This window comes from Panthera pardus, unplaced genomic scaffold, assembly GCF_024362965.1.
Source record: "Panthera pardus isolate Hobbes unplaced genomic scaffold, ASM2436296v1 HiC_scaffold_8, whole genome shotgun sequence".
NCBI classification, from domain to species: Eukaryota; Metazoa; Chordata; class Mammalia; order Carnivora; family Felidae; genus Panthera; species Panthera pardus.
The window spans coordinates 30,065,413-30,086,008 of NW_026527013.1; the positions used below are offsets into that span (position 1 = coordinate 30,065,413).

The window sequence follows — 20,596 nt, forward strand, 5'->3', positions numbered from 1 at the left end:
GCTCCCTAAGTAAATAGTATTTTCTATAACCCCATGCCCTATTTAATATAAAGTAAACTGGGGAGTGAGGAAGAACTTCCCGCAAAATTCTTCCACCTTTGAACTTAAGGTACCCAAATGGCAAAATCCCCCTCTCTTTCGATTAGCCTCCAAAGCCTCGCTGTCCTGAAAGAGAGAATCCAATTGAACTACCAAAATGAGATCTGGGCTTGTCTGTACACAGCATGACTTCTGAAACTGCTGCTCGTCTAAGTAATTGAATAAAAACATAACCAGTGGTCAAACCCTGAATCAAAGATGGACCATGTGCCCGACAGCAGCTGTTCCAACCCCCCCTCCCCCTCTCCCAGCTTGATGGGCAGGACCCATCACAGCAAATCAGGGTGAACTCGAGTTTCTGACTTCTGATTATAGACAAGTTTTTCTGCAAATGTCAGAGGCTGATACCGAACTTTCAGCAAGTGGAATGGGGCGCTGTGACAGTTAAGAGAAAAAAGAACAGCTCTCTTACGATCAGCTTCTAACCAGGCCTTTTCTGCCACCTGGGCCGTGCAGGGCAGGTGTGCAGTTTGGGCATTAACAAACTGACCACGGTTAACAATACCTTTTCCTGGGCCTATTTTCCTGGGGAGATGTTGAGGATTTAGTCCTAGGCCTCCCTGTGCACTAAGAAAATGGACCCCCATGCCTTCAGCCTCTGTCCTCTCAAAGGAACCTACTGTTTTGACAAAATGTATAGTTATAATCCAAATTCACACTTTCAAAGTCATCTCAGTCCCTTAAAGCTCAATTATGTCAAAGACCAAATTCTAGTTTTCGTGGCATATCCTACCACCCATTATCTGTGTGAGAATTGCGAATAATTTATCTGAAAACTATGCTTTGATATGCATACAAGGACTTCAGAAGTAGGAGAAGGATTCATCCTATGAACTGAATTCAGATTATTCACGAACGGCATCTGCCCACTCCCTGATTGCTTCTTAGGTACGGGAAGTGCATTTAGAGTTAAATGCATTAATTTGCAAGCAGATTGACGTAAGCAACTGAATAAGAAATTTGCATACCATATAGAAATGATTATAGAAATCATACTCTAAAATAAGGATTGTAACTCATGTACGGAACAGAAAGATAGAATGGAGTGCCAACTTTGTCATTTTAAAACCGGGTTGGTTAATCACATTAGGGGTAATTTCATAATTTGCACATATTAAACTTTCTATAGTCATGAATCATGAGAGTTCTGTGAGTCAAAGTTGAAGTTCTTATGCAGGAAAATTTGCACTGACTCTAGCGAGTTGTTTTCCTGGACTGAAGTTGTTTTAATCATTACTCTCAATATAAAAGAGCCTGACTTTACATTAGCATAAGTTCCATGCTATTACATGGAAAACGTTCAGATAAATAGGCAAATGGGATGCTTTAGGTCCAACCACACAGCTACTTTCCAAGCAGATGAGGAAGAGAAGGACACTGATGCAGCAGCACCAAGAGGCGCTGTCTAAACAAAGCTTCACGATTCTAAGGCAACCAAAGTCAACAACTGTAACTGGGTCCAGAACCTTTGTCCAAAGCCCTCCAAACGATTAAAAAATTAGACCTATGTCAACTTAGTGAACCTGGGCTCTATGGGAAGTGATTTCTCATAAGGAAAGGGTACAATCCTTTTAGGAGCCAGAGATGGCATTGAGCGGTTTCCAAAAAGCAGTCACTGAGGAAGGCTGGGGTGCAGGGGCGGGGCTCAGACACTAGTCCCGGAACTGGAAGGGAGTGCTGGGTTCCAGAGAGGGCAGGGTGGCCTGGATGCACGAGAAGAGGTGGCAGGAGACCAGGCAGAGCACGGCAGCACAGGCGACTGGCGAAGGCATCTTAAATTCCCAGGAGGAAACATTTGCGCGTGCATAGCAACTGCCCCTTGCTATGAGGCCAGAAACCAGGTTCGGAGGCCGGGGCTCAGGGACAAGGAAGAGAAAGGCAAAGTGCTGCTTTTTAAAAGTTAACATGTGTTTTCCCCATGTGCAGCTGGGCGCTGCCCCAATGGCGCCCCTTCCTCTTGCTTTATTTTTAATCTCTGGAAACCATAGCCCCCTCTTACTACTCTTCACTGCGTGTGACTCTAATTTTTTTTCTCTTTTTCTGGGAGGGAGCGGGGGGGGGAACCCCACATTTGCCAGATCACTTACCCAAGACTTATCCTGGGGAGCCCGCCACCCCATCTCTGGAAAAAGCATCGACTTCAGACCATTGTCCTTACACAAGACAGACCCTCGACCTTGCTGGACGCCCTTGGTATCTAGATGGTTTTGCATCCAGCAGCCAGGAGATAGGAAGCCTGTGTCAGTGAAAGATGCGGACGGGTCTGGGGCCTGAGCACATAGAGTTAAACCCTAAATTAGCCATGAGTTAATGTGTGCGGCCCGGATCACCCTGCCTTGCCATTAATGCTTCCCGTCCGCTTCTTCTCCACACCCCCCACCTTTTTGAGGCGACAGAATAAGAAATTAAACACTTGTGGGTTCATTCGAAAGAGTGAATGAAATTGAATAAGCTCTCAGTACTTGAGGCGCACAGCAAGCGCCTGAATGGGGCAAACCTCCTAAGTTGAATGGAGTGTCTTTTGGGACCAATTTGTCTCTTTTCACTCTTTATTCTTCCCTTTTTGCTGACAGATGTACAAAGGCGGAACTGCGCCGTGCAGCTTTATCCGCGTGCACCCACAGCAGCTGTCACTTTTGTCGAGCAAGTTAATCAAGCAAATGCCACCATATCCCACTTTCTATAAGGAACAACATGTTATAGACAGTAGTCTTGCTAGAAAGAGACTTTATTTTAACTTTGATTGGCTTGGTTCCCCCACCCCTCCCAACACCTTCCCCTTTTTTTCCCCCAAAAAGGAGGGAGGAAGGGGGGGTTGTCCCCCAGCCGACGATTTGGCTGTGATCATGTTAGATTTAATAATAATATTGTGCGTGGGGCTCAAGACACATTTGCAGTTCTTTCCTAAGGACTGAGGGGATGCCCCAGGTCTGGGTTTTGTTTTTTTTTTTTTCTTTTTCTTTCAGCGTGCTATTGTTTGTGCTGAACTGTTAGGCTGCACGTCTCAAGTTATAAAAAGAAAAGCGGAGGGCAGAAAATAGTATTATGCCACGGATGTCTTGGATTAATTTTATTCTCTTTTCTTTTGTAAAGCAGGTTGTGTTATTTACATATTTCTTTTGATAAACCCCCTTGCCTGGCTAAGCTTACAAAGACTGTGCTAAATACATAATAGCATTTCTTTGTGCATCTTGCCGTCAGTGAGTTCTTTAAGCTGAATGCCCGAATTTATTTCTAATGTACACCAACAAATGCAAACAGGCCTCCATTTCTCTAATTCTGTGTAAAGCCAAGTAGGGAGCCTTTCAAAGAATTCCCTCACGTCCACATCCCTGTCCCCTGTGCTTCAGTCACCACAGAAGCCACAGGCAGGAGCCAGCTTCATTAACCAGAGCACGGTGCTGACCTCAGCCAACACCCCTGAGCCCCCACTCACTTAGGAAACTGAATGCCAAAAGCAGACATATTTTGAATAAACAAACTCTTTAGAAACAATGCAGAGACCACTTTCCACTGGCCAAGGGATTTGCCACTTTCAAGGATTGGCTAACAGCTAATGATCTCTCTGGTAAGCTCTTTAAAGCTTCAAGATAAAAAACAACTCTTGCTCACTCTTCCTTTTTTTCCTTCCTTCCTTTCCCTTCCTCCTTCCTTCCTTTCTTCCTTCCTTCCTTCCCCCCTCCTTCCTTCCTTCCCTCCCCACTCCTTCCCTTCCCTTCCTTTTTCTCCCTTCCCTCTTCTCCTCCCTTCCTCCTGCCCGCCCGCCCTTCCTCCCTCCCTCCCCCTCCTTCCTTCCCTCCCCCCTCCTTCCCTTCCTTCCTTCCCTCCCCCCTCCTTTCCTTCGCTTCCTTTCTCTCCCTTCCTTTTTCTCCCTTCTCTCCTCGGCTCCCTTCCTCTGCCCTTCCTTCCTCCCTCCCCCTCCTTCTTTCCCTCCCCCCTCCTTCCCTTCCTTCCTTCCCTCCCCCCTCCTTCTTTTCCCTTCCTTTTTCTCCCTTCTCTCCTCTCCTCCCTTCCTCCTGCCCTTGCTTCCTCCCTCCCCCCTCCTTCCTTCCCCCTTCTCTCCCTCCTTCCCTTCCCACTCCTTCCTTTCCCTTCCTTTTTCTCCCTTTCCTTCCTTCTTCTCCCTTCTCTCCTCTCCTCCCTTCCTCCTGCCCTTCCTCCCTCCCTCCTCCTTCCTTCCTTCCTTCCTGTTTTCATCACTTGTCACATTGTTTATTGTAAGCTTTGGCTGGAAATAAATCAAGGAAGGACTTTCAGGATACCTGATCACAAATTTTCACATCACTGACACTTTAGGCATTATTGGATAATGACCATGCAATGATTTAGTTGCAAGCGTATTTGTATTATGCAGATTGTATAACCATGCTATTCTGTAATTTTGGATTACTTTTTCCCTCCTGTAAGGCAGTGCTGATCTGTGAAACCTCATCATGCCATTGAAAACTTAGCTATGTGGTAGATGAAAAGAGTCAACAGGCCTCGTAGGAAAATCTTGGGCATTGTTATTTAATAATACCACTGTGTCAAGCTTTGCTTAAGGAACTTAAGCTGCCACCCTAAACCATTTATCAACTGTCTGGGATGTGATGGTATTGTGTTACCATCATTCCCTCTGCCCCCAAATATACCACAAAACTTGATTCTTATGGGATAAAAGATCTTAGAACACAGAGGGAGATACAGACTGAAAGCTAAAACCCACCCCTCAGTTGGGCCTAGGTAGAAGTGGCTTTTGCAGCACATATGGTATGTAAGATTCCCCACTGTGCTGTGGTCCCTCTCTGCTGAGGATGGGGTTTCACCCTGAAGTGGGTACAGTAGCACTTCCTGGGGTCTCTCACCCTTGGGTCTAGGTTCTTGCTGGTGTTCATGGAACTCAAGATCAGCGACAATGTCCTCACGTTCAGGAGGACGCCTGCCCTGGCAGAGTTGAATGTTTATTAGGGGGTCTGCCTGACTAGCTCTGCAACTCCCCACATTGTTAGTGGACAAGCCGTGACTAATAAGCCACTTTCTATCAGCAGTCTCGGGATTGCAATTTCTGCCTTGAAGAACTGCTGTGGTACATGCAGGAAATAGTGACTCTCTTATACTAAAGAATTGGGAAAAATTTGGGACGTAGGACACTCAGCGGAGTGGGAGTTTGGGGCACATGTTTGAGTACTGTAGGGTTTTGTTTTGTTTTTTTCCTAAGGCATTATGGCTAGGTGTCTACACCAGAAAGAGAAGAGTTTGATCTAGAATTGATCACTTCACAGGCTTGTGAATTAAGTGAGTCAATTTACCTTTCACTGACCCAACTTCTTTATGATTTTTTTTCTGAAGTTTATTTAGAGAGAGAGAGACAGACAGAGTGAGCAGGGGAGGGGAAGAGAGAGAAGGAGAGAAAAAAAATCCCAAGCAGTCTCCGCCCCGACACAGGGTTTGAACACACAGACTGTGAGATAATGACCTGAGCCAAAATCAAGAGTCGGACGCTCAACCGACTGAGCCACCCAGGCGCCCTTACTGACCTAGCTTCTTGATCGGTAAAAACCAACCTCCCAAGGAAGTTATGAGAATTATGTGAATGATCACATTTAAGCGTCTAGAATGGTACCTGGCACATAGATAGTACCCAGGAAATATGGGTTCAGACCCACCCTCATAGCTGTAAGATGGGAAATATACATAAAAGTAACTCTAAATAATTACTCACTGTTGTCATTAAACGGCGATGTATTAAAACCGTCAATTAATTGGAATTATTCCACCTGTTTGCATTTGCCTTTTAGGAGAAAGCTGCCCTTTTTCCTCCCCACAAAAGTCCTCTTTAGGGTTAAATCAAGAGAGCAGCTTTCAGGTGTGGTTGGGCTAATAAACATTTGAGCTCCACCTTCCCAAGGCACTAGGGTATGACAGAAAGAGCACTGTTTATAGAGTCTGGGAAGTTATGAGTGGTGCAATCCTGGATAATTCACTCTTTTTACATCTTCACGACTGGATAGTGACACTTGGGATTAAGCAGGGTAAAGCCTAAAAGGACCTTGATCAGGAGAATTAGACTCTTGTCTCAAAAAAGGCAGAAAATGGAACTAAGGCATTATACAAAGTGTTTCAAAATTAGAAACAGAAATGGTGTCCCAATGAATCTTCAAATTAACCAAAAAATCAAAGGGACCCAAACAATCAATTCCTCATTAAATTAACCAGAACATTATATATTCAAGGCTTCTGGAAAAATCAGGTGACAAGTGTAAACATTCATCGTGAGACACTTAAAGACTTGGATTAGTATTTTTAGCTTTAGAATTGTAAACAGAAAATATCCTTGACAAGGTACACAAGATACTACGAGGGGGCTGGGGATTCATCAGTACCTGTTTAACAAAGAGCTGTTGAGGGCTCACGTATGCCACCGACAGAGGCGATCACTGCTCTCAGAGGTGGGGATGGAAAAAAATCATAGTTTCAGGAGTTGGGGCCTCTGGAATCTTGAGGTCCTGGGCAAGTTCCTTCAGAACCGTAGGTTCGTGTTTTAAAAATGGAAATAATAGGGGCGCCTGGGTGGCTTACTCGGTTGGGCGGCTGACTTTGGCTCAGGTCATGATCTCGCGGTCCGTGAGTTCGAGCCCCGCGTCGGGCTCTGTGCTGACAGCTCAGAGCCTGGAGCCTGTTTCGGATTCTGTGTCTCCCTCTCTCTGACCCTCCCCCATTCATGCTCTGTCTCTATCTCAAAAATAAATAAACGTTAAAAAAAAATTAAAAAAAAATGGAAATAATAGTACCTTGACCTACCTCTTTGTACAGTTGCTATAGAAAAAAATTTTTTAAAGGTTATGAAGTCGTTTTGTAGGATACAAAGTAGAAAAGGTATTGATAGAAATAGAAACGAACATGTCTTTCAGTATCTTTTATCTCGTAAATCAGGATTCGCCAAGCTTTCCACTATCAACATTTGAGGCCAGATAATTCCTTGTGGTGGGGGGCTGTCCTGTGCGGTGCCGAATGTTTACCATTTATTCATTACATGTCAGTGACATCCATCTCTTGCTCAAGTTGTGACCATCAAAAGTGTCTCCAGACATTTCCGAATATACCCTGGGGGACAAAGTCATCCACAGTGGAGATTCACGGCTCTAAATCAATGGTTCTTGATCAGATTAAATCCTTGGACTTAAAAAAACAAAGAAAAAAACCCAGATGCCTGAGCCTTATCTTTGACCTACTGACTCAGAATTTTTGGTATACAGTGGAGATGAGTACATTTTTTAAAAATTACATAATTCTGATGTATATCCCAGGTTAAGAAGCATATATCAAAAAAAAACCCACATTAATATAAAAATAATTTAGCTTTTAAGGTTATGGTGCAGCTAATGCCTACAGAAGAAATATCCAGATGCCTAGATTGGAGTCCTCATAACCTGGATGAAGCCATCATTTGTCTAAATTCGAATGGGCTTCTTTAAAAAGAAGCTCTAAGGCTAATGAAGAGAAGATGTGGGTGAGCCAGGAACGTTCCAGAGAATAAGACACTGTCTCCTTCCTTGTGCCTGAGCACAGAATCCTCTCCCTTTCTCTTTCCCAAGCCTTAGGCTTCTAGATCCAGCCCAGTGCTGTCTCCTCTGAGGTCCCATCCCACTGGGATCTTGCTCTTCGTTGGAAGAGATTTTCTTGAGGGATCCTGCAGCACGACAGGGCTCTTTGTTATTTGCTGTCACATTCTTGGACCTTTTCACTCCTGACTTTCAATGTTCCTGTTGGCATGGAATGTATCACGACCTTTCTCTCTGCTACAAAGCCCCTACCTTAGCATTAGGCAAGGCTGTGTGTTGTTTCTATACCGGCACCACTACCGATGGAGGTAACAGCAAGGAGAGACATATGTGGAGTAAATTCTGTGCACCGAGACGGATTTATGCTGAGTGGTTTCTGCCTGTAGGCATTGCCTCATTCAGTCCTCCTAATTGAAAGAGTTAGATACTGTTTTTATCTCTGGTTTTACAGAGGAAATTGAGGCTCAGTAAGGTTAAGTTACCCAAAGTCACGCAGCTAGTAAGTGGCAGACCCAGGCATGGAACTTGGGCATGTCTCATTACAAAGCCTATGCTCTTAAGGTCTGCTTGATGTAAAAGAGCCCGTCCCTTAAAAGCTTCAAGGGACACCTTCCAGCAGAAGAAAGCTGTCCTGGTTCATTTAACTGACAAGATTGGACTTTTTGTGGAAGCACGGAAGCTCCCTCGCAACTATACATGGATGAAAGTTAAGTTCGAGCCAAGAAAGGTAGATGTTAAGGATTCCTTGACTTTTATTGTTTAGATCCTTGGTTGAATCTTATCAAAAGGATTTTTTAAAAATTTTTCATTCTTTTTAAATGTTCAGTAGGCTCCACGCCCAACATGGGCCTCGAATTAGTGATCTGGAGATGAAGAGTCGCTCGCTCTACTGACTGAGTCAGCCAGGGGCCCCAGGATTTTTTTTTTTTTAAGTTTATTTATTTTTAGTAATCTCTATACTCAACGTGGGGCTCCAACTCATGACCCCAAGATCAAGGGTCTCATGCTTTTCCGACTGAGCCAGCCAGGTGACTTTGTGAAAAGGATTTTTGAGACTAGTTTCTGAGATGTTTGCCAAGTATCCTTGAAAAGGTGATATTGCTCATGTATGCCAAAATTTAAACTCAAACAGCCCATATCATTAAAGACACAGGATTTGTGTAGGTGGACGTATCACCTAGAGAAGGTCTTCTTAACCTCCACACTACTAGCATTTTGAGCTGGACACTTCTGTGTCGTGGGGGGCTGTCCTGTGCATTGTAGGATGTTTAGAAACATCCCTGATCTCTCCCCACTAGATGCTAAAAGCACTTTCCCATTTGTGAGAGCAAAACATTTCCAGAAAATGCTGAATGCTCCCTGTGGGGCAAAATCACCTGTGGATGAGTGGGACATTGACTTAGTGCTCCCCAAAACTAGTGGGGTACCTAATAACTGGATTTTTTTTTTATTTCATAGGATAGTTTCCTAGACCAAATAATGAATTTTGTGGGCAAAAAGGAGTGATAATTATCTTCCTTAAAAAGTGATTTAGAGAATTTCATTAAAAAACTCATTCATTAAAAAAACTCATTCATTAAAAAACTTACCTTTACATTAAAAAAAATTTTTTTTTAACATTTATTTATTTTTGAGCAGGGAAGGGGCAGAGAGAGGGAGAGATAATTTGAAGCAGGCTCCAGGCTCTGAGCTGTCAGCACAGAGCCCGACGCAGGGCTCAAACCGATGAACTGTGAGATCATGACCCAAGCCGAAGTCAGGCGCTTAACGGACTGAGCCACCCAGGAACCCCTACATATTACTTGTTCTTAAAAAAAATTCTTTTTACACCAAAAATGAGAGGGGCTTTTATATCCTGGTTGGCATACAGGTCCGGGAATTAACAACACCCTCATCCTCTCACCCTGGCAAGCCCTGGAGGATTGTTGGTGTAACTGGAGTTGTACCAGTATGTATGGATGGTTGGAGTAAAAACTTTTGCCAAATGCAGTCAAGGGAACCCAACATAGCAAGTGATATTGGCGTTGTAAGCCTTCTGATACGGGGATATTCACAAAGGAGGCGAATCACTAGACTCTATTAACTGGATTTTTATTCACTTGGCAAGAGTTTAAGAGAAGAACAAGAGGCTATTAACTGTTCTCTTCTCAACTGGGAATTTGGAATGAATGAAGTATTCAAGTTGAGCCTTCTTTTCAGGTTTTTGGACACACAGAGATAACTTGTAGCCACCTGGTAGAAGCAATGACTTTTTTTTTTTTTTTTTTTAAACCAAGGTCTGGGTGGAATTATAAGAAGAAAAGCAATTAGGGAGGCCAAAGCAGGAATCTGTACTGCTGATCTAACACACTGCTCCAGATCCTTCTGCCAGCTCTGAGTGGACTATTCTGGGGGAGACAGTAGGAGGGTGAGGAGTTGTAGATGGCTCACAGCTTTTTCTGTAGATGCATGAAGCCCCCCAAACATAATCTACTTCTGGGACTGGCACAACTCCCAAGCAAACTCCCGGGGTTGACAAATGGACTCTTGGTTGTTGTTACTATAACATATTCACCGTGTATGTGGTGGCGGCGGCTGGGGGACATCTGACATAGAGAAAGCAAGGGCTCCCTGCACGCGCTGCGCACCAACTCCTTTTCTGGTTCGTCCAGATCGGTGGCTCTCAAACGGGGGTGATTCCCTTCCCCACTCCCCGCAAGGACACATTTGGCCATGTCTGGAGACATTTTTGGTCACTACAACTGAGAGGGGGTTGCTACTGGCATCTAGTGGGTGGAAGCTGGGATGTTGCTCAACATTCCTCAGGAGACAGACTAGCATCTAGCAACATACAGTCACTTGCCTCCCAGTGCCACTCGTGCCACGGGGGACAACTTGGTTCCAGGTATGTTTCTAAAACTGAGGGTTGTGACCTATTAGTATGTGATAAAATCGGTTTATTGGTTCCCACCACCCATTCTGAAAGATGGAATAGAAAATATCACACTGTATCACATAGAGGGTCAATATTGTTGCATGAACTTTTGTTCTCTCTCTCTGTGTGTTCAGGTATGGGCTGAAATGTTTCTTACTGTGAGTTGTGAGAAAATAAGGTAGGAAGTCACTGATCTTCCCCAGTACTTCTCAAACTTTAATGTGCATTTGAATCAACAGAGGATCTTGCTAAAATGCAGATTCAGATTCATCTGGGCTGGGGTTACGACTGCGATTCTGCACCTCTTACAAACTCGCAGGTGAGGCTAACGTTGACGGAGGGTCCATGAACAGCACTAGAGGACATTTTAAATTCATTCATTAAAAAAAAGTATTACAGCAAGTGACTAGGACTCTGGGTATAAAGAGACAGTGAAATCTTTTGATAGTAGCCTTTTCAGAACCCGGCAGGGAGAAAAATCGTTGGCTAATTAATGGGAAGTATTTAAGGATTTAGTACATCTCGTATCTTACAACGCAGTGTGATAATATTTGTTCCACAAAATGTGCCTTGGCTACTCTGTGTGTTTGTGTGTGTGTGTGTGTGTGTGTGTGTGCCCGCATGCGTGCACATGTGTGGTGTGTGTAAGAGTCTGTCGCTTACTGCCTCCATGCCATAAGTCTGCCATAAGAAAAAAAAAGCCCCGTTTCTAAGACACAAAAGTATTGTGTGGGTCATGTTAGCAAGGATCCATGACCTTAATATAACAGAGCAATCAGCCTGGCTTCTTAGAATGATTATGGGAACATTCTTCTCTGGAAAAGAAAACAAATTAACTGTATTCACCAAATGTCTCCTGGAACACAGAAAGCTGTTCTGATAAAGACACTTAGCAAAACTCTTCCCTGAACACAAGCTCCAGGGAAAATTCAAGACTGGTTTTATGTAAGGTTTGCCGAAAAGTAAATGAGACCTATTTCTATGAATGGCTTCAGGAAGCAGCTAGATTAGAAAAGAACTCCTTGAAGACCTGCACTGAAATATAAATCTGTAAGAATGATGCTAACAAAAGCATAAGCAATTACTTTTGGATAGTAATAATCCATTTGACACAATTAATCCAAATAATCCAAATCTATTAATGCCCCTTTATCTTTTCTGCATGCAGGACCGCTGAAACCCTCCACCCAGGCATGGCGAGACGCATTCCTATGTACATGTGGAATGGAAATGTGTTTCTATATCTAAGACTCCAAAAGAAAAATAATTAATTGTTATCATTTACTTGTTATGCTGAAGGCCATGCGGCAAGAGACGATTCATACTTGAATAGGAGAGTCATGGCAAGAGGAAATCAGAGCCCTCAAAACATTCTTCTGTCCACCCCCTTCCACCCTAATAGAGCTTGCTTCCTGTCGTCTCAAAGGTTAAAATTTCTAGTGTTAGTGCCTTCTTCTTTTGGCTAAATAGTTTGTTAAAATTGCAAATATCCCAACAAAGGGAGCACTAACTCTTTACCAGAACAGAGGAAGAAATAGCAAATCTGTCAGAGGCACATTTGGATAGTGGGAAGTAGGAAAATCTAGAAGACATTGGGGCACTTTGAGGGGCACTGGAGGAGTAAAGTCATGAAGATGAACTTGGAGTGTTCTAGAGTTCCCACTGGGAGGCTCTTGGGTCTGAGGTTCACGTCCACGATCTCAAATCCTGATCGTTTGTGTGTGTGTGTGTGTGTGTGTGTGTGTGTGTGTGTGCACGCGCACGCGCGCGCGGATGGTAATTATAATAATGTTGCAAATCAAGGTGAGAGGAATAGGCCCTCTACTCCTCATTTCTCTCTGACTCTGTGTCCAGTTTCCATAATCTTCGTGGGAAGGGACTCTCCTCTGTAGCTCTGCTGTAAGGCTCAGGACAAGGCTGCATTGTGAAGAATTTATTTCGGGGTTCAAAATCAGGTGGAAAAAAAAAACAATTGTTTCTCCTTTCCTGACTGCTTTTCCTAGTACATTTCAGATTTGTTTTTCTTTTCAATATATATATCATCACACAGATTCTAAAGGATGTCCTTATAGACTGGACTATATGCTCTTTAGCCTCATAATTGAGGATGACAAGGACAAGGCCACAGTTCAATTAAAATTTGATCTGAAGAGTATTGAAAGCTCAGCCTCTGACTGATTTGGATGGCTTAATTTCAGATTGATAACCTCAGGGAAAATCCTAGCAGAATTAACGAAGGAACCTTCCTCAGGGTCTGGAGGCACGCATGTCAGTTAGTGGTCCAGGATTACACCGAAGAAGTCACAGGGACACAAAAAATACTGGACCATGGACCCTGGATTTACCACCCCGCTCACGTATCTCTGCCTTCATACATCAAATAAAATCCCTGTAGCTCCTCACATAGCCAACTTGCATCCGGGCCTCTGACGATTTCTTGCTGTTTAACTGCTTTTGTTTTTGTTTTTCAGAACCGGCTTCAAAAATTCTCCTTATACAAAGAACAGCTTTAAAAATCCTTGGTTGAAATATGCTGAGATACTAATTTATGTCTAAAAGAAATACTTGGTTGAATTCAGCTAGATTTTTTTTTTCCTCCTTAAATCAGTTCTATGTTTAGCTAGTAATAAACTCCTCCAGTCTGCAGAACAATTGGCAGGGCGGTCCCTTTAACAAGTCAGGGCCACGAGAAAAGGGCCAGTGCGGATAAGAAGGAGTTTAAAGTGCATCACCACCAGATGTGATATGCAGCCCTGTATCCGATCCTGGTTTGCACAAACCAGATGTCAAGAATATTTTGGGGACAGGAGGGGGATTCTGAATATGTACAGTGCATTAGAAGAACATTTATAGAGCAATTTTTGCCTACTTATTTTGTTAAAAAAACAACAACAACAAAACCATAATGTATATAAGCACCTCGAAAAAGATCCCAAAGAATAAACACTCAAGTAATGATCTCTGGGTGCGGGGGACACAGCGTTTTCTTATTTTTGCTTAGCTGTATTTTCTAAAAGTCTCCGATGCACATTTATTGCATCTGTAACAATAAAAGGGATTAGTCATTCCTCCATGCTCTAAAAAAAAAACTCTTCATGTTCAGAAGGTCAAATCTGATTAATATGCCAACGCAGTATGGTTTTGTTTAGGGGGTAGGGCTCAGTCATTTTAAAATCACTTAAAAGAACCAAGAATTCTATCAGATGATAATGCTGATGATAAAAGGCTTCTTGAATGTCTGACTAGGCCAGTCCATAGCCATTACGTTATTTTGTCCTCACAACTACTGTAAGAAGTCAGTTTCGTTACAGATGGGGAAACTGAGGCCCAAAGCAGCTAACAAAGTCACCTGAAGCTAGCTCAGCCACGGCAAAACCAGGATTCCTACTCCTGCCTGGCTCACTTCAAAGCCCCAGTCCCGACTTCCGTTGTTCTGCCGGTTTCAGCACTATGTTTACCCAAAGTAGAATGGTACCGGGCTGCTGTATATCAAGCAATTCTAAGCAAGTTTGGGGTTAACATCTTTCGACAGATACGGAGTGTCATTCGACAAGACAAGAAGAGATCTGGGAAAAGCGGTTCCATTTCAGTGATGACAATGGCAATGTGGACGTGACGATGATGGTGGTGGTGGCGGCTAACACTTACCAAATGCTCGCCCAGGGCCCGACGCTTGCAGCTGTACACGGCATTTCACCCCCATAACAACTCCGCGAGAAGGTTCTGCTTACTTTCATCTCTGTTACATAGATGAATCGGCTGGAGCTCTGAGAGATTAAATGCCTTACTGAAGGTCACCCAGCTTGTGAGGATCAGGGGTGAAGTCTGAAGGCTCCGCATCACGGCCCATGATCACTACACCGTAGCTCTTATTCGGGGCAGTCAAACCTGCTTACTGCTTGTGGAGGAGAGAACCCACTATCTCAGTGCCCAGATGCCATATGCCTTGCCGCTCCCCACGCTGTACCTTTGGAAGTACGTTTCCCTCACCTGGACAGCCGGTGATACACCTTACATACCTAACAGAATAACATAATGCTTCCTTAGAGTCTATTCAGCCCTTACTTCCTCGAGCAGGATGACTCCTAGTTGGATTGATATCTGTTCACAAACATAGTGCTTGTGTAATTTAATAAGGTTATTGAAATAGGGTTATCTGTGGTTTCCTATGTAAATATAGCAAATGCGTTTTAATAGGCAAAGGTTTCATTTTGCAAATTACCCCTTTAATGGGAAATATTCACACTCAATTATTGTGCTGACACAGAAAGTAGACAAATATCCAATTTGATAATGGAACAGCAAATCTGTGCAAAGGCAAAGAGCACAGAGCAGCGGCCCCATCCGATCCTGACCGCACTGTCTGATTAAGTGCTCACGAGGCGGGTTTGGTAAGGGGCCCTTTCCTGATCTGATAACTGCCAGAGAGAAGCCAAAAGCAGAGTCAATCTGCAAATACTTAATCCTCCAGAAGGCAGATTAAGTGTATAATTGACCTATATAATCCATGTATCATCCCCAGTCAAATGTTCGCTGGGCCTGGTTCACAACGGCACGGGGGGCCTGAGGAACGCCAGTGCGGATCGGGCATTACCACCAACGTGGATGCCTTCCAAGTTCGAGATGGTTTTTTAATCACTCATCTCCGAGCCTGTGAGGTTTAAGCAGATGAATTCACCCTAAGCACATCTCTTTTAATCCCGATTTTCTTCTCAGTCTGTGTCTTCAAGAAGTACAAGGAGGAAAGAAAATAAATTAATTTTTGTTTAGACCTTGAAATCTTAGGTGCTTCTCCTGATGATCTGATCTCTAATTTCAAAAAGCATGTTTTTGTTTTGGGGGAAGATATTGAATTAATCACCCAAGTGGGGGGGTGTGGGGGGAGCCATCTGCATGATTTATGGACACTCAAGCTTTAAATCACTGTCTTCAAGCTATTTCTTGGGTTTGTGCATTTCTCCTCAGCAGCTGCTTTAGGAATATGGAGATTATTTCGTATCTATGTTTTATATTTTCTTTAAAAGTCAGCAATAATTTTCCAGGAGGCCAAGCTTCCATTGGAGTCTGACAGCAATCTGATTCTCCTTTAAAAATTCAGCATCTTTAATATAATTTAAATTCATTGCTGTTTTAGGTATTGGAATATTCTCTTGCTTTAAATCGCCCAATCTTTTGTTTTGAAATATTTTAAACTGTTATTTTGCAGCAACTGAAACCAGTTTAAAATCATATGTCCTACTTTTAGGAAAATTACAAAAATGCAGATGAAATGTATAGTTGTACATCTGAAATAGTATGGGAGGCTGCATGAGGATTCTTTTCCAATCAGTCCTTGATTTGCTTTTTGTTTTAATTTCTTAAAGCTTATTTATTTTTGAGAAAGAGAGACAGAGTGTGAGCAGGGGAGGGGCAGAGAGAGAGAGGAGACACAAAATCTGAAGCAGGCTCCAGGCTCTGAGCTGTCAGCGCAGAGCCCGATGCGGGGCTCGAACCCATGAGCCGTGAGATCATGACCTGAGCTGGAGTCAGACGCCTAACTGACTGAGCCACCCCGACGCCCCAAACAGTACTTAATTTTGGACGGGTTAGTTTTTTTCTTAGGTGCATGACTAAAAAAGTTGATAGTATTTAACAGAATCTGGACAGTGCAAATCAATTACTAATAAACAGGGAAACTTTCACTGCATTAGAAAACCTGGTTAGGCAACGTTATGTCTGATGTATCGCTTCAATAAGCCTAGAGAATGCCTGTTTAAAAAAAATGTTGGTGAAGAAGAATTTGGAACACTGTTCTTAAGTTACATAATAAAATAGATAAAAATGCAGAACATTAAATATAGAGCCCCAAATGCTATGCCGATAATCTCCCACAAGCACCCAATTCCAGCCAAAAGTACAATGACAAGGCAGAGAGAAAGCTAGATCAGAGGGAGCCCGGTTAAAACGGAAGATGCACTCATTAAATGACCCACTATTAGTCCAAATATTCTCAGATGCAAACACACACTAATGCCATCCAGCCTTTTCTACAAGGCACATTCATAAAGGCAAAACCAAAAAATCAAAACAACAACAAAAAAACCGCGTCACAAAACTAAATAGCAAGAACTTAAAGAACTTTTCAGGTAAATAAAACTGAGACTTTGAAACACAGCTGAAAGCACAACAGGAGCTCTGAGACATGCCTCTGAATGACAGATGCCAGCAGGAACTAAAAACCAGAGAATGACACCACAGTCAGAATCAACAACCCCCAAACAGCAAACAATCTCAGAGATCTATATTTTTTTCCTCGTTCAAAATGCTAATTTTCTATTATTCATTTCTGCCATTTATCAAAATGCAACAATTTGGAAGAGCAACCTCTCAGATCAACAAGTTTTTCTCCATAGATTTCTGCCAATTGTTTAGAAACCTGCCCCAGGACCACCATCAGTAAGGAACAGAGTTTAAAGAACAAGTTCACTGTGGCAAGAAATTGAGGGTGGTCGGTTTCAGAGACCTTCTGCCTTAACATTTGCTTCCCCTTGTTTAGCTCAGTGGACACGAGAGCCTTGCAGAGCGTATATGCAAAGACATAAACACCATGCTTGAGGAAACAGAAGCCGAAAATAATCAAACATGTTGGTAATCTGATGTTTTGCTGCTAGATTATAGAAAAACAGTAAGTACTGAATTAAATTACCAAGACTGCATGGTAATGAAGCTTTTTGAGAAGCTCTGGGTTTTTCAAATGACAACTGTTTTAAATCCATGACAGATTCAATAACTTTTTTTGCACTACATCAGTTAGGTTGCTTAGCACCGATATTCTGTAAATTAGGGGAGCAGGTTATTTGGAAAGTAAGAAAGTAAAAGGCAAGAGATTTATTAGCTCCAAATAAGCTATTGAAAAAAAATTTTTTCCCACAGGGGTGGGAGTGAGGTTCAGCGAATGATTGTAATGGTGAAGTCTTTAAAATCAGGTACTCTGGGGAGTGAAACTAAGACTCCCTCAGGAAACACGATTAGCACACTATGAGACTAAATTGTGAGGATTCTCACAGAATTAAGGAGGCTGTCTTACACCGTCATCAGTGTAATTCGACAAGGGGCTACAAATACTTGCGAGTTTTTGAATGACCCTAAGCATAATTTACTTTCTGAGCAGCATATTCTTAGTAAATGTGTCTTTTCATTATTAATTCACACTAAAAGCCAGAGGGCTTGAATTTGACTGTGTTCTACAATGGCCGGACAAGTCTAGCTTTACCATCTGTGTTAGCCAAGGCTCCACTCTTATTTTCGAATAACAATTCAGTTGCACTTTCCTTAAAAAAAAAAAAAAAAAAGCCACAGAAAAGGACAATTTGTCTTGTTGCCTTCAACAAGGCTACCTTAAAATTTTTTGTGCCCCTTGTCATTTTAATAAAAAAAAAAAAAAAAGAAGAGGTGGCTTATCTGTGAGGAAGCGACAGGCTAAGCTGCAGATCAAACATCAAATTCAGTACGAGATGTTTTAAAGTGTTAGAGAGCACAAGGTTATTCGCACACACGCTCGCACAGGAACGCACACGCACACGCACGCGAGGGCCACACAAAACTGAGAATCAGAAGATACTGATCAAAGGAAAACAAAACAAAACAAAAAAGGCAACCTAGGCATTGAAAAGAACAATCCACAGGCTTCTTGAAAATTTGCGGTTTGGAATTTAATTCGGTGGAGATGGGCAGACTGTCCGCACTCCTAACTGCCATCTGAGGCTGCTGCCTGTCTCTGTTTTCAATGCCTATTGGATGGGTGATTGTGCCCTGGGCATTCTAGGCTCAGTACTTTCGTAAAGGCACACATGCAGAGAAGGGAGAGAACCCGCTGGTGAGTTTTATGTATGTATGAGGCATTCTCAGTGGATGTGGGTCATGCTAGAAGATGTACACAGGAAGATTATTTGATTCTAATTCATGCCACTTGATATAATGTGATAAAACATTTGACATGAGAGATAAGTTCCATTTTAATCTGAGAGAGAGGACGGGTGGGAATTAAAAAGTAAGAAAGGTTTTCTCGAGGAAAGGTGATGCAGAGGAAAGAGCGATATTGAGCACAGAGAGGGGATGATTGGAAAAGAAAAAAAGGAAGGAGCCTTTTCAACACACGAGGAAAGCAAATGAGCTGGAAGACAAAGCATATAAAAGTCAGAAGCTGGAGAATCCTGAGCACTGCCAACAATGAGCTCACTTAGCTATGGAACAAAAACACGCGCGCACACACACGCACAAACTCAATGTAAATTGCTGAACACAATCACAGAAAAAATATAGAAACACGGATTCCATAGTAGACCAAAACATTAATGTTCGGGCTGGCACTAAAAATATACGAAAACCTGGACAGAAGGAGCTCACGCTTCACGAGACAGAAGTAGGCTGCACAATTAGAGCCACACGGAGACAAGTACGTCAGCTTCCATGCACTCTGGCCGGGTCTACACTGGCAAATTCAGTGGAAACTTGAAGCAAAATATCTGGCTAAATTAGGCAGCCCCATCTGCTTTGGCCTGAAAGAGGCAGGCAGTTTGAGACCAAAGCAGATTCCTTTTTCCCCCCCCCCTTCTTTTTGCCTCAGTGGCTTGCTTTGGAAGTGCAGATGTAGTCACAATGGAAATAAGACTGCTTGATAGCTATTAATCCTCAGAAATCTGCATTTTCTCCAGTTCGGTCTGGGTCGGGCAGCCTGATATACCTGCTCTTTGTATAGTCGCTTCTTCTCCCGAGTTTTCAAGTGGGTGGGTGGGCAGGGGGCGCCCCGGTTTAAAACCACACTGGCTGAACAAGTCTAGCACAAGAGTTTGCCCAAAGCCAGGGCTAACGAAGCATTTCCAGGCTTCCAGAAACGGAGCTCTCTTGGAAGGGTAACAATGCACCGTACTGTACATCTGCAAGCCACGGCTGGGGTCAGGGAGGCACCACCCCCAGGAGAGGGAGCCGGTGTCAGCCTCCCCGACGACAACACATCCCTAAAGCAAGGCCAGATTGCGAGGAGGACCATGACCAAGAAAGGTCTCTGCCAGTTACAGAAAAGCTGCCTCACAAGCTTCGTGCAGAAACGAGGCTGCTTGCTGAGAGAGGCTGTGCGTCGTCCTACGTATCACACAGATTGGGACTGAGACACGGCCACGCCAGAGTGGGTTCGGAACAGACACACGACAGATAAGAGCCTAAGGCAGAGGGAAAGGAAAAGACACTGCTCGAATCAGGACCAATCCATTTTCTCAAAATGTGACTTATCCTCCTGTCTCTTATTTTGTCACATTTTGGAGGGTCTCCTCCTTGGTCTTCAAGGAGGAGAAGGCATTTACTTACATCAAATAACCTTTCTATATACATCTCCTCATTGACCTTATCACGGAGGACATCCTGAGAGTGACGGACGAAAGTCACATAGGCGTCGGCCACGTCCATCCCGGGTTTCTGCAAAGAAACAGGAAAACATGAAAATGGAATTTTCAGACAGTGACTTCCTCGGTGACTCATGCATTTCAGTCTCCCCACCCCACCCTACCCCACCCCACACCGCCTGTGCTGGAATTTGAAGCTATTCATAATATACTGTAGAGCTATCCACAGCCTGGACTGCTAAGAACTGATATTTGAGCCTCCTGCTCTTTCCAGGAATCAAACCTGGCTAAGAAAGGGAGCTGGGATTACACGGTTTTACAGTTATTTTTTAAGCTATTAATTTCTTTTTCTGCTATAGATACTATAACAGATAAATCATCACTGGATAACCCAGAGACATCCTCTGGCTTTTCTTTGGATTGAAATCCCCATTTAAGAATACCCAAACAGACTCTGTCTTCCACTGTCTGTCCTTAATATAACATTGGAAAGGTGACAGCCTTCCTCGATCTTTTTTTCTTCTTTAAAAAATGGAGAAAATGCTAAGTAAAGAAATTATATTTTAGCGTACATCTCCTCCTACTGAAGCCACATTTTTTTTTGGGTGGGTGGGTGGGTGGGGAGGAACACTTTAACCTGAGTATGTAGTGAATATTTCCTAATC

The 20,596-nt window shown here is 43.2% G+C and overlaps 1 protein-coding gene across 19 annotated transcripts in view; it reads right to left on the minus strand.

The window, feature by feature from the left end:
• The window catches only part of CADPS (calcium dependent secretion activator), a 476,583-nt gene that overhangs the window by 19,408 nt on the left and 436,579 nt on the right, over positions 1 to 20,596 (minus strand). For all 19 annotated transcript variants that reach the window (XM_053898015.1, XM_053898017.1, XM_053898018.1 and 16 more), the window contains one exon: positions 19,897 to 20,004. In XM_053898015.1, coding sequence (XP_053753990.1) covers positions 19,897 to 20,004 — 108 coding nt within the window. The remainder of the gene's footprint in view (positions 1 to 19,896; positions 20,005 to 20,596) is intronic.